The sequence below is a fragment of the Balaenoptera acutorostrata genome, chromosome 6, assembly GCF_949987535.1.
Source record: "Balaenoptera acutorostrata chromosome 6, mBalAcu1.1, whole genome shotgun sequence".
In the NCBI taxonomy this organism is placed as follows: Eukaryota; Metazoa; Chordata; class Mammalia; order Artiodactyla; family Balaenopteridae; genus Balaenoptera; species Balaenoptera acutorostrata.
Genome location: NC_080069.1, coordinates 68,717,780 through 68,732,328, shown reverse-complemented (window position 1 = coordinate 68,732,328; position 14,549 = coordinate 68,717,780). Strand labels below are relative to the sequence as shown.

Below are 14,549 nucleotides of genomic sequence, written 5' to 3'. Positions count from 1 at the left end.
AGCAATCCCACTACTGGGCATAATACCCTGAGAAAACCATAATTCAAAAAGAGCCATGTACCACAATGTTCACTGCAGCACTATTTACAATAGCCAGGACATGGAAGCAACCTAAGTGTCCATCGACAGATGAACGGATAAAGAAAATGTGGCATATATATACAATGGAATATTACTCAGCCATAAAAAAGAAACGAAATTGAGTTATTTGTAATGAGGTGGATGGACCTAGAGTCTGTCATACAGAGTGAAGTAAGTCAGAAAGAGAAAAACAAATATCGTATGCTAACACATATATATGGAATCTAAAAAAAAAAAAAAGGTCATGAAGAACCTAGGGGCAGGATGGGAATAAAGACGCAGACGTACTAGAGAATGGACTTGAGGACATGGGGAGGGGGAAGGCTACGCTGAGACAAAGTGAGAGAGTGGCATGGACATGTATATACTACCAAATGTAAAACCGATAGCTACTGGGAAGCAGCTGCATAGCACAGGGAGATCAGCTCGGTGCTTTATGACCACCTAGAGAGGTGGGATGGGGAGGGTGGGAGGGAGGGAGACGCAAGAGGGAAGAGATATGGGGATATATGTATATGTATAGCTGATTCACTTTGTTATAAAGCAGAAACTAACACACCATTGTTACCAATTATACTCCAATAAAGATGTTAAAAAAAAAATGTTAAGAAACAGACCTGTATACACCTGAAACCATCACAACACTGTAAATCAATTAAAAAAAAATCAAATGTATTTCTGTATGTTAGCAACAAAATATAACTGAATTTTAAAATGATTTACAATTGCATCAAAAGCATGAAATTTTCTCTTCCTCAAAAAACACTGAAAATGAAAAGGCAGGCCACGGACTGGGAGAAAATATCCACAACGCATATATATAGCTAACAAAGGACTTGTATCCAGAATATATAAGGGAATTCTTTAAATTTAATAATATAATACATGGGAATGATAAAGTCAGGAAAGTGGTTTCTTCTGCGGACAGAAGAAAATACAGAAAATCTTGATTAAAACTATGTTTTTGTTTAAAAATTGCTGGGTAGTGGGTACCCAGGCCTTTATTACAATTGTATTTATTCGTTGCTCCATGCTTAAAATATTTCTAATTAAAAAAGAAATGGTTAACACTGTACCCAAAGAGAAAGTTTAATTCATAGTAATTATCATAGTCACTAGACATTTAATGAAGGATTTTTCCCATGTCTTATTCACCTATGTTTATTTGATGTTAAGCACAGGACACAGATAAATATATGTAAAACTGGAGAAAAGAAAAAGATTCAGTCATATCTCTAGTTTCTTACTAGCCATTCGTACTTAACTGCTTAAATGCTTCCCTCATCACTTCAAACAACTTATTAAAAACTGCAGTTCACTGATCTTTCTCCACATCACGGACTCAAGCTTTTTTATTTTCTTTGCTGGTTCCATCATATTTAAGTCACAGGGACAGCATGCTGCTTAGGAGCACAAGCTTTATAACCAAACTGCCTGGGTTCAAATCTTAAATTTACCACTCAAAAACTGCCTGGCTTTGGGCAAGTTACTTAATCTCTCTGTGCCTCCGGACAAATGCTGAATACATACATACAAGGTGCTTAGAGCTAAACCTGGCAAATAGTCCTGCTCAATAAATGTTAACCATTCTCTTTTATTTTCTTCTTATTGCTGTTATTACAACTACCTCCTGACTCCTCTTTGTCTCTTCCTTTGTTCCCCCTATGTCAAGGAAGGTACTAAGTCCTGTTGATTGTTCCCAGAACAATCTGACCTTCTCCCTATTTCTGGTTACCAGTAGTGGAGGTCTAGACTACTACAGCCTTCTTCCTACAAGCATTCCTTTTCTTCAATTTCTCTCTATTCCAATGTATTACATACTACTGTCAGATTAATCTTTATCCCCTTCCATAAAACCCCCTTTCCTATAGCATAAGTAGTTCTATGAGGCTCTACAGAAGGAAAAAAAGTATTTCACAGTGAGTTCCCAATTAACCACTACTATTAAAAAGTATGGTGGTAGAAAGTCTCAAGGTTGAATTTTAATCCTACAAATATCAAAGCAAGCTAAATTTATTACTATAAGAGGAGCAACAATATATTATAAATTGCCTTTGAGTAGCATTAGTAGTTCCCTATTAGGTCAGCAATCACTCCTAACATAGTTTGAGATATGACTGTATAAAAATCACCAGTCTTTTTTGAGTAATCACTTACCTCTCTGGGCCCTAGTCTCTTGCTATTAAAAAAAAATTACAGGTGTGTCATCGATCTCTATGCTCCCAGACCCTAGAAGGTAACACTAATTGAGCACAACATTCTTTCCTGATGAATCCGGAGTAAGCATAGTTACCCAGGAAATTAATACCAATGGAGGACTGGCAGAAGTGACCCTATATGTCATTTTGAACTACACAATCTCTGGAGTTTCTCCTAATTTTAAACTTTAAAGGTCTGTGATTCTATTCCAAAGCTCTATGAATCTACATAAAATTCATCTCATTTAAAATTTATAATTCATTTAAGACTACTTCCAGAAATCCAGAAAGCACCCTGAAATCTTTCATACAAATTATTTTTGTATAGCTTCAAAGTAATTTGGTTTAAATTTTAAAACTGTATTTTGAAACAAATTTCATTGTGATATTTCAGTACTAACTCATACGTAGGTGAGAATGCATTTTGGAACACTATTAAAATAGGCCCAGAAATTAGATATGGGCACACAAAAGTTATACAACTACTCTTTGAAATGTAGTTCCTGAAAATTTGAACAACACTGAAACTTAACTTTTTTTTTTTTTTTTTAGCATTTACCTTTTTTCTTCTTTTGCTCTCAGCTGTTCTTCCTGTCTCAAAACTTGAACCATTACAGATTCAAAAACTCCACTTGTCAAGCCTGCCAAACTTCGTGGTGTTGACCGACGCCTTGTTGAAGTACATGCAGTTCCCTTCTCATCCTCCAATCCATAATAGCCTCTAGATGTAACTGCTATCGTTGTCTTTTCTCTCAAGTGCCTTGGAGAAGAATAAGTCAATTCACAGGTCAAATCTTCTGGGTAAGCAATAAACCCCCTTAACCAGCATCTTAAGAAGAATCCTTTTTGCTAACTACATAAAAATTAGTTAAACCTTGCTTAGCTATGTTTCAGATTTTTATCCTCCCTACATAATTTCTAATTTTCCTTACTCATGTCATAAAGTCAGTCTGAGTGATAGTCTCTTCCCTACATTAAAAAAATATAAAATTGAAGCACTAAAATTAAGAATTAAAGATCTCTTTAATGAAAAAATTTTATTGTTTGCAAAATTAAATGTAGCTTATCTTTACATCTCTTCATATATTTCATACTACTATATCATTGCTATGGAAAAATATACAATCATACAAAAACATATTCGGAGAGAAAATTTATGATATACAAACACTTAAGTAATTATAAACAAATGAAACATTATAATATATAATTTTAAGTTGTAAGCATTACAATATATCATTGTAAATTTAGAAACCTTCTGACTAAACTATAAAAAGAACCTAGGAATCTAGATTTCCTCTTCAACTTCACCACAAATGTCTCCCTACCCTATGATACTTATTATTACACTAAGGTACTAGTCTAATGCTTAAAGATAAGGATGAAAAATTTTCTTTGCAGTTTGCTTAATTATCCATAAATTGCCTTAATGAATTTGGATTAAAACTATTTACACTGAAGAAAGAAACATTAATCTTATAAAATTTTAAGTCTAGAATAAAAACTGAATCCTGAATTTATGAGTTAGTTGTAAATCTATATGAATTAATCGTAAAAAGCACCAGGGAAAATATCTGCTGTTCTACCTCTGCAAAACATCCCAGAGCCTCTGAAGGCTTTGTACATGTTGTTTCTACAATGGTAAAATCAAGTCAATCTTAAAGTAAGCATTCAATATGCTGGATAAGAATCTATGTAAGTTAAAATTTGACCCTGTAGTCATATTTTCCTGCTTTCCTATAGGCACAGGTTTTCTGTAATATAAAATAAGCTAAAGGTTCACTGAAACATAAACCTTTACGGCATGAAATATAATCAAACTCCTGTCCATCTTGGACTATATTTACAGTGGTTTATTACTCTAAGTTAGAGTAACTTTATAACAATCTTACTCTCAGGCCATCTAGGTCCCATGAATAGTATGACTGCAAGGTTCTACTGAACTGTGGCACTATTATGTGTTTTCTTTATTATGAGGAGATAACATTTTAACTACTTCAGCTTTAGGCAGGGCATAAACTTTTAAACTGGTTTTCTAGTAATGCTAAAAAACTTGAGCTAATCTACCCATACTGTTTCAGGCTGTGATCTTTTAAGCACAACAGCATACCATCTATATAATGGCTAACTGGCTGGGAGAAAGGAATGTGGACCCAAGGAAAATAAGCTGGCAATAACAGATACTGAATGGGTATACCTGGGTTCATTTTAGCATAGTGTTCACACTGGCGAACTAACTAGTTCTGTAACTTTAATTACTTCCTCATCAATACTAATGGAAAAGAACATTAATGGACAATATTACACTGAAATGTGATGACATGTCAGAGGTTACACGGTATGTAGAGCACTGGGGATAAGGAGAGTTGAGGGAAATATTAAGTCATATGGCTTATAAACTGTCATGTAAACAAGTCAGAAACTAAATTTTACCCTTTAACTTCAGTCTTATAAGTAGAGAAGATGAAGTTATAAACTACTTTTTTAAACAGTATTTTCTCATAACAAAGAGGAATTAATATCCTTTATTACTCATCAGAAATAAGAATTTATAAGCTTTGATATTTATCATTCATAATCCAAATACAAAGAAAACGATGATGCTTCTCTTGTATCAATACGTAAAGATGAAAGGGTCTAAGGAAAAAAAATTCTCATACAACATTAGCGGGTATGTAAAATTGGCACAGCCTTCTTGGAAGTCAACTTGGTAATAATCATTAAGATTTAATGTGCACATATCCTTTGACCCATCATGCTTCTAGGAATTTACCCTATAGACATATATCCACAACTGTGAGCAATAACACACACACACACACACACAAAGTATTGTTTGTCATTCAAAAAGAACAACCTGGAAACAGATGTCCTTCGATAGGAGACAGGTTAAATAAAGTCATGTACATCACAACATGCAATACCATCATCCATTAAAAGCAACAGGTAAATCTGTATGTACTCACTATAAAAGATGTCCACATTACACTGCTGAATGTAAAGAAGTTGTTTTGGGGTAAAATATAATTTTTACCCCAAAAGGAATTATATACAAGTATATGTAAACATACATATGGCATCCAGTAGTGTGTGTTTGTGTACATGTTCAAACTGTCACCTAGATTACTTCAATCTCTTTGTGACACGTCTCCTGGCTTCTACTCTGATCTCCCTCCAGTCTATCCTTCAAGCTGCAACCCAGGTAATCCTTTTAAAAAGCCAATCAGATTATGTCATTGCCCTGCTCTGTCTCCTCCAAAGCCTTCCAGCTATACTTAAAATACAAAGCAAAGTTCTGATGGCTTACAAGAGTTAGTATGATATGGTCCTCATCTACCTCTTCAGACCCTATTTTCTATTACTCTGACCTTAGCTTTTTGTGTTCTGGCCACAAAAGTCTCCTTGTTATTCTCAGTCACAACAACACCTGCTTTGCACTTGATCTCTCACCTGTAAGGCACTTTCCCCCCAGATATCTGTATGGCTAGGCACTATCACTTCATTCAAATCTCTATTCAAATATCACCACATTTGAGAGGACTTCCCTGACCACCATAACCTGTAAAGGATTCCCTGTCATTCTCTATTGCTTTACTCTGGTTTCTTTTTCTTCATGTTACTTATCATACATTATATAATTATCTATTTATTTGGTAATTATCCATATCCTCACCAGAATGAAAGCTCCAGGAGGATAAGCACTTTGTTTTGTTAATGGCTGTTACCTTCAGAGCCTCAAACTGTGGTATATAGATATAGTATTTGGAAGGATACAAGCCAAACCATTTATTTTTCATTTTAAATTTACACACATAAAGTTGAAAAATTCTAGCCATCTATTTTGTCCACAGTAAAAGAACACTGATTAAACATTTGTTACTAACTAGTACTTGAGTTTTCATTCATCAGAGAATAAAAGGCAATAAAATAAGATGAAAATAAGTCTCACCTCCAAATAAAAATTGTCAATCAGCAATCAAATAATACACGAAAATAACTCCCCCTTCCCAAAATTCAAGCTTTTTTCCTTCCTATTAGGAAAATTATTCCATGAAATCAGTCTGACAGTAGTTTGAAAATAACAGATTGCTAACTGTAAGCAAAAGCTAAGCAATAATTATGGTTGATTCATTGAGTTTTATAGTTACCCTTTTTCTTTTTTTTTTTCCCTCACAAAGAAAGCATGAAAGGTCTTTTCTGTGGTGTTGATGCATTCCAAATTTCAGAATTCAGAGGTGCACTTTTGTTTAAAATTATTAAAATAAGTATTAAAGTGGAAGTGAACTGATATTAAGTTTTACTTAAGGTTAATATTTGGACTGACCCTCTACTATAAACAGATGATTGGAAAGGTTTCCATTATTACATGATTTTACATTACCAAAACAATGTAGAAGTGTCACCTATAAAAAGTTTATCTGTCCACTTAAAAGTTGGAAACAGAATCATCTAATGTGCTTTAAAATGTTCTAAATGAAGAGTTTCAGTCACTTTTTAAACCCATTTACTTAAAAAAATATTAAAATGCAATATAGCCCTCAGGGTCCTGACAAGAAACAGATAATACTCAAAAGGAGGTGACGTTTAACGAAGACACCATTTACAAATGTGCAGGTAAAGTTAAGGGAAACTAGGAAGGGATGGTGAAGCACTCGTGGACTAGCCAGAGAGCATTATTATCACTGTAGGCTCAATAGGGAAAGGGGAGGGAATAGTTACTAGAACCAAGAAGCTGTCATTGTAGAAGAGGGCCACGCGATGATGATGCATAGTCACTAAAGCCCAGCAAAGAAGAAGCTGTTAGAACAAATATCCCTACCTCTCTGTCAGTGCCTCCAACTGATTGAACCCAATCAGAAGCCAGAAAACAAGGCAGACCAGTTGATAACAGTCCTTAGAGATCAGCTTCCTGGGGCACGAGCATAGTGCACAAGGGTGGAGAATAGATTTGAAGGTGCAAATGAAGATTATCCAGCACAACAGGAACTTAGTATTAGTTTTCAAGAGCAACTAACTGAAATTAGGAAAGGCAGAACTTTTTTCGGTGGATTTCAACAAAAACTTTTGCATGTTCGATAGATAAGCATCATTATGTAGTCAGCCCAGCCTGTCATGCACTTTTTCCATCTGGATTTGTGTATCTTTATGAGCTCTGAACTACAACAGTCTTTAAAACCAAGTACCAAAATAAACTCAACTTAAAACAAGCCTTTCAGATAACTCTACAGCCAATTATTAAACCAAGATTTTCAAAACTAATGAAATATCAAAACGCCCTCACCAAAAATAACTTTTCATAACATTAATATTATTTTTAAAAATTTAAAATATGCTTAATCTCTCATTTCCAGGATCTAGTTTAATGTTTTGTGACATAACGTTTTACAATATATAAAGCATAATAGTACAGAAGAACCTATATATGATTTATAAATAAATATGCATACAATAGGGGTACATATTCAAAACATTTTCTGCTTGAGAAGCCAGATCATAAAAGTTTGGAGACCACTCCTCTCATCTCCAGCTTATATATGATACCCCTAACAGTTCTGGAACAAAGAAGTCTTCATCCACACCAAAGGGGAAAAAAAAAAAAAAAGCATTTATCACAGATTGTTAAACTTATTTCCTACTTGATCTTCTTTACTTTCTATTCTCCCAATTGTTACTCTTATTCCCCTTGCATCTTAAACTCTTCATCCAGACCTCCAGTCCCTTGTTTGGTTCCTTTATTTGCTCTATTTGCTCTCACATAATTCAGCCTCTTTCAGCTATTCATACAGATAACTAAGTTGGGAACCATCATATATGACTAACCTCTTCTTCTATCTCATCTCCCTTTACCAATTTATCTTTCTGTCTCAGGCACCCTATCTCTCTCTTGCATCTCAGCTAAAAGGTCCTTCACACCTATACCTCCACTACTAATCACTGTAGGAAAAAAAAAATCACCACCTTGTAGTCTAACTGTAACCTAAACTGGGCTCGCCTAAGATGACTTCTTTGAAGGAAGTCAACTCCCTCTTCGGTTCTCCATAACAGCTATTTCAAATGCATCATTATTCAAAAACTTCACCTCACTATCCATCATCACATAGCAGTTGACTTTGCTTATTACTTATTTCACAGAGAAAATGGTAGTTTTAAAGAAAGAGCTCAATTAACTTCCTGATTCTCAAAAAACAAAATTATCTGAATCCAAACAAAATGTATCTGCACTTTAAGTTGCAGTGAAAAAAGTGCCTCTTATCAAAAACTAATCCTGCAGTAGGTTTTCAGAATTTTTATTTCATTAACTATCTCCTGGATCTTCAGCCTCTACCTGCTAGTTGCCTTTAGCATATAAACATGTCCAAGTTTTTATTAAAAACAAACCATTCCCCTTGAGAAGAGCCACATCTAAATCTTGGTCCATTTCACCTTTCATTCACACCTCAAACTGTCATTTGCCTGTATCTACTCTATTGAAATCCTTCTTCCCAAATGACCTCCTAGTTATGAAATTCAAGTGACATTTTTCATTTCTTATTCACTCAACCTCTGTATACCATCTGATTACTCTTTTATCAAGACCTTAAACTGGACTTTGCAGAAAGAACAGTTTTAGATAGGTAGGAAAGAGTGGAAAAGAAATACTAATTAAGAAGAAAAACATTCATATTATTCAAATTCATTCATTCAAAATATTTACTGAGCAACAGGGATTCAGCAGTGAACATGCTGACAGTTCGCATATATTCGGGTTGAAACAATGGTGACACCACTGAAAAAAATGTTAAAGTTGAAAAGAAAAATATGAAAATTGGGAAGGAGACCTGGGTTAGAAATACACTTAGTTTTTAACATTTTGATATAACACTTGCACAACCAGCTGGGAAAGTTCTATGGACAGAAATATGAAGCTAAAACAAAAGGAAAGGCTCAAGATATCGATTTGAGAGTCTTAGTGATAAAGTCATAAAAAAGAGTCTCTCCACAGAGGAATAAATATAGGGAGATATGACCTAAAGGCATAACTTTAGGGATTATCCATAATTATAAAGAAACACATAGCAAAAGAAGAGGAAGACTCAAAAGACAATAGTTTAACTTAAGAAACAGCACTATAAGGGAATTCCCTGATGGTCCAGTGGTTAGGACTCAGCACTTTCACTGCAGGGGCCCAGGTTCAATCCCTGGTCGGGGAACTAAGATCCCACAAGCCACGTGGCATGGCCAAAAAAAAAAGAAGAAACATCACAATAACAACCAAAGGAGAAAAGTTTTAAGTACCAAGTGATCTAAACTATTTAATTCTCCAGATAGATGGAAAAAGTACTAAGTAAAAACCAAGGATTAAGCAAGAAGGCATTCATTAGTATGGAAAACTAATAAGGGAATAATTACAATAAGGGAATAATTACAAAGAACCTTAGAAGTTAAAAAAGCTTTCAAAGTCTTTGTTCATACCTGAAGTGGCACCAAATAAATGACATAATTCCCCTAAAGAACAACCAAAGACCACCATAACTAATTTTTTGAAAACCAAACATTCTGCTTAGAATAAATTTCCATTTCTTGATTTTGCCTTTCTAATTTAAGGAAGGGACAAAGGTAAATGTAAAGTTTCTATTTACATAGGAAGGATACTTGAGAAGTGCCTTACCAACCTCAACAACTCTGATAAGCATTTTTAGTAAGTTAGGGCTGTTCTGCTGAACATTTTACTACCACTACAGCTAATCCTTACCATATAGAAGCAGTCATGAGTTTTCAGTACAGGCAGAACAGAGGGCTCCCTAGGTCCTTATCTTTCATATAGTCTGGTTATGTTCATGTTCCCTAGAAGATACTAAAGCTGTGACAAGTCTGCAAAGTGGGCAGGTAGATAGCTTGGCTTCCTTTTCTTGGCTAACTCCTCTAAATATCTGCCAAGTACTGATGAGGATTTAAAGTAGGACACTGTAAATTCAAGATACTTTCAGATGTGACACAGACACAAAGAGGAAAGATGGGAAAGCTGGGGTGAGTCTTGCCTCTACCTACTTGAAATAATGGGTCATAAAAAAGAGATGCAGGCACCTAACAAGAGCTGAAGACTTAGCTGAAATTAGGAGGATGTGGCAAGTGGATATTATGGTGTTCACAGAAAATAAGCAAGGCTACCAACCTCTTTCTTTATTGTGCATTTCAAGAATGGGAAGAATGTCATTCTTATTCCACACAAACTAGTAATTCCTGTTGTTCTCTCACATTATTTTTAATTTAAAAATGAATATTTTATTTTCCCCTCCTTTATTGAGATATAATTGACATAAACCACTGTGTAAGTTTAATGTGTACAATGTGTTGATTTGATACACATATATTTTGCAACATTATTACCGCCACAGGGTTAGCTAACACCTCCACTGGGTCACATAACTAAAAACAAATATTTTAAGAATTCATTTCTGAATTATATCTTTCTTCGGATTAAATTATCACCTTGCCCTCTGGGTTTTGCAAGGTCCAGCGTGGGTTACGGGACTCTCTATCTGGCCCTGTTGCTGTCATTCCATCACTCACTCACTCCACAAACATTTATTGAGCACCTCTGGGTGCCAGGCTCTGCTTTGGGTACTGGGGATTCAGAAGACAGTGGTCTTTGTCTTCCAGGTACCTGCTGCTCTCTTGCATTTTCCAGCCGTGCTGGAATGATGGAGATGATTTCCTTATCCAGATGTGCTGCTTGGTATTGCACCTCTGCATTAGTCTCTCTGTTCTTTCTTCCCCTTATCATCTGGTGTGCTCCCTTCCTTTCTTCAAAATCCAAGTCAGATCTCTCCCTCCGTGGAGACGTCTCTATCTTTGACAATAATCATTCAACTCCATCTCATTGTGGTTCCTTCTTTATGTCTTTAGCAGTAGAAGATCTTTTCTGGTAGGTTCCAGTCTTTTTCACTGATGGTTGTTCTGCGAATAGTTATGATTTTGGTGTGCTCATGAGAGGTGAGCTTAGGGTCTTTCTACTCTGCCATCTTGGCTGATCTCTCCATCTCCCACATATTTCTTATGCCAAGTGACCAAAACATGGGTGGTGCAAATGTTGAGTACACAACACTATTTTATACTATTAAAAAGTATAAAAAGTACCTTATATAAAAATAAAAACATGAAAATTTCATTTCTGGAAAATTCAGAAAAAAATCATTTGACAGAGGACTCATCCTACCAGATATTAAAATGGATTTTAAAGTCAGAGTAATAAATTTAATACCAAAGTTGAATAGTTAGACATACCAACAGTAGTGGAGACAGTTCAAAAGTAGATCCAAATACACCAGGACTTTAATATATTACAAAAATGGTATACCAAACCAATGGAAAAAAGTGATGCTGTGACAAGTAGCTGGACATGAGAGAAAAATAAAGCTGGATTTCAACCTCACTCCTTGACCAAAACAAATTCCAGACAGATCCATTTATTTGTTCATTCATTCATTTATTCCTTTATTCAATATTAAGTACTCATAGATACTGAGCTAGGTGTTGGCATCAACACTTACAGGCAAGATTCCTCCTTGCTGAGCTTACACGCTAGTAAGAAGACACAAAAAAAAAGAGTAAAGAAATACATACACATACACATAAGTCTTAACTACAATATACTATAAGTTCGGTGAAGGACAGTCAAGAATAATTTCTCTGAGGAAAATGAGAGGAGGAGCCAGCCATGACCAAAACAAACAAACAAAAAAGCAAACAGAAATCCAAAGAAAACCCTGGGAATAAGAGTGTTCTAGATAAAACAAAGAGGAATTATAAAGGTCCTGAGGTGAGAAATGGCTTGGTAGGTATATAAAGAACAGTAAGCCAAACTCCTTACTATAGCCTAAGTGCCAATGAAGTGCTTGATGCAGGGTTCTGACTTCTCAATGTACATGTTTTTTAAAGTTCACCATGGCTGCCGGGTAGAAAATGGACTCTAGGAGGAAAAAGCAGAAACAGGAAAAACAGGTCAGAAAACTATAGCAGTATTTCAGGCAAGAGATGATAATAGTTTGTACTTAAGTGGTGACAGTGAAAAGAAATGGGCAAAATTTAAAATATACTTTAGGGCTTCCCTGGTGGCGCAGTGCTTGAGAATCTGCCTGCCGATGCAGGGGACACGGGTTCGAGCCCTGGTCTGGGAAGATCCCACATGCCGCGGAGCAACTAGGCCTGTGAGCCACAACTACTGAGCCTGCGTGTCTGGAGCCTGTGCTCCACAACGAAAGGCCACGATAGTGAGAGGCCCACGCACCGCGATGAAGAGTGGCCCCCGCTTGCCACAACTAGAGAAAGCCCTCGCACAGAAACGAAGACCCAACGCAGCCCAAAATAAAAATAAAATAAAATAAAATTTTTTTTAAATAATAAAATAAAATAAAATAAAATATACTTTAGAGGAAGAAAGCTCAGAAATGGTTGATATGCTTAACAAGAGAAATGAGTGAAAAGGAAGAATCAATTAAAAAATCATGTTTTTTGGCCACAGCAACTTCCCAGACAGTGGAGTCATTTGTTCAGAAGATAAGAACAGGCTTAGAAAAGGAAAACAAAACAACAAACCTAAAGTTCAGTTTTGAACATGTTAAAATTTGAATTGGCTAACTTTTATTCAACATAGTATTGGAAGTCCTTGTCACAGTAACCAAAAAATAAAAAGAAATAAAAGGAATCCAAATTGGAAAGAAAGAAGTAAAACTGTCACTGTTGGCAGATGACATGATACTATACACAGAAAATCCCAAAGACACCACCAGAATCTACTAAAGCTCATCAATGAATTAAGTAAAGATGCAGAATACAAAATTAATATACAGAAATCTGTTGAGTTTCTATACACTAACAATGAACTATTGGAAAGAGAAATGAACAATCCCATTTTGCATCCCATCAACAAGAAGAAAACACCTAGGAATAAATCTAAGGAGGTAAAAGACCTGTACTTGGAAAACTGTAAGCCACTAATCAAAGAAACTGAAAATGATACAAACAGATGGAAAGATATTTCATGTTCAGGGACTGGAAGAATTAATATTGTTAAAATGACCATACTACCCAAGGCAATCTACAGATTCAATGCAATCCCTATCAAAATACCAATGGCATTTTTCACAGAACTAGAACAAATAATTTGAAAAATTGTATGGAAACACAAAGACACTGGAAAGCCAAAGTCATCTTGAGAGAGAAGAACAGAGCTGGAGGTATCAGGCTCCCTGACTTCAGACTATATTACAAAGCTACAGTAATCAAAACAGTATGGTACTAGCACAAAAACAGACACATAGATCAATGGAACAGAATAGAGAGCCCAGAAATAAACCCACACACTTATGGTTAATTAATCTACAACAAAGGAGGCAAGAATATGTAACAGGGAAAAGACAGTCTCTTCAATAAGTGGTTCTGGAAGAAAATGGACAGCTTACATGTAAAATAATGAAATTAGAATATTTTCTTATACCATATACAAAAATAAACTCAAAATGGATAAAAGAACTAAATGTAGGACCCTCCCTGGTGGTCCAGTGTCTAAGACTCTGCTCTTCCAAAGCAGGGGGCCGGGGTTCGATCCCTGGTCAGGGAACTAGATCCCACATGCCGCAACCAAGAGTTCACTTGCTGCAACTAAAGATTCCACATGCCGCAACTAAAAAAAAAAAAAGATCCCGCATGCTGCAACTAAAGATCCCACGTGCCACAACGAAGATCCTGCACATGGCAACAAAGATCTCACGTGCTGCAACTAAGACCCAACGCAGCCAAATAATAAGTGAATGAATGAATGAATGAACTAAATGTAAGATGGAAAACCATAAAACTACCGGAAGAAAACAGGGGCAGAACACTCTTTGACATAATTCATCACAATATTTTTTTAATATTTCCTTTCCTATAGCAATAGTTCCTTTCCAATATTTCCTTTCCTAAAGCAAACGAAACAAATGCAAAAAATAAAAAAGGGACCTAACTAAACTTAACAGCTTTTGCACAGCAAAGGAAACCACCAATAAAGTGAAAAGACAACCTACTAAATGGGAGGAAATATTTATAAATATTATGACTGATAAGGGGTTAATATCCAAAATATGTAAACTGCTCATACAACTCAATATCAAAAAAACAAACAACCCAATTAAAAAATGGGCAGAAGACCTGAATACACTTTTTTCTAAATAATACATACAGATGGCCAACAGGCACATGAAAAGATGCTCAACATTGCTAATCATCAGAGAAATGGAAATCAAAATCACA

At 35.4% G+C, this 14,549-nt stretch overlaps 1 protein-coding gene and 1 non-coding gene across 5 annotated transcripts in view; one reads left to right on the top strand and one right to left on the bottom strand.

Annotated features, from left to right (window-relative positions):
• Positions 1-14,549, bottom strand: part of KIAA2026 (KIAA2026 ortholog) — a 106,302-nt gene that overhangs the window by 73,493 nt on the left and 18,260 nt on the right. For 3 of the 4 annotated variants that reach the window (XM_057548701.1, XM_007182189.2, XM_057548702.1), the window contains exon 2: positions 2,839-3,039. The exons of the other annotated variant lie outside the window; for it this stretch is intronic. In XM_057548701.1, coding sequence (XP_057404684.1) covers positions 2,839-3,039 — 201 coding nt within the window. The remainder of the gene's footprint in view (positions 1-2,838; positions 3,040-14,549) is intronic. 4 annotated transcript variants of the gene reach the window in all.
• Positions 9,398-9,469, top strand: TRNAE-UUC (transfer RNA glutamic acid (anticodon UUC)). The gene has a single exon. It is a non-coding gene; the product is annotated as a tRNA-Glu (tRNA).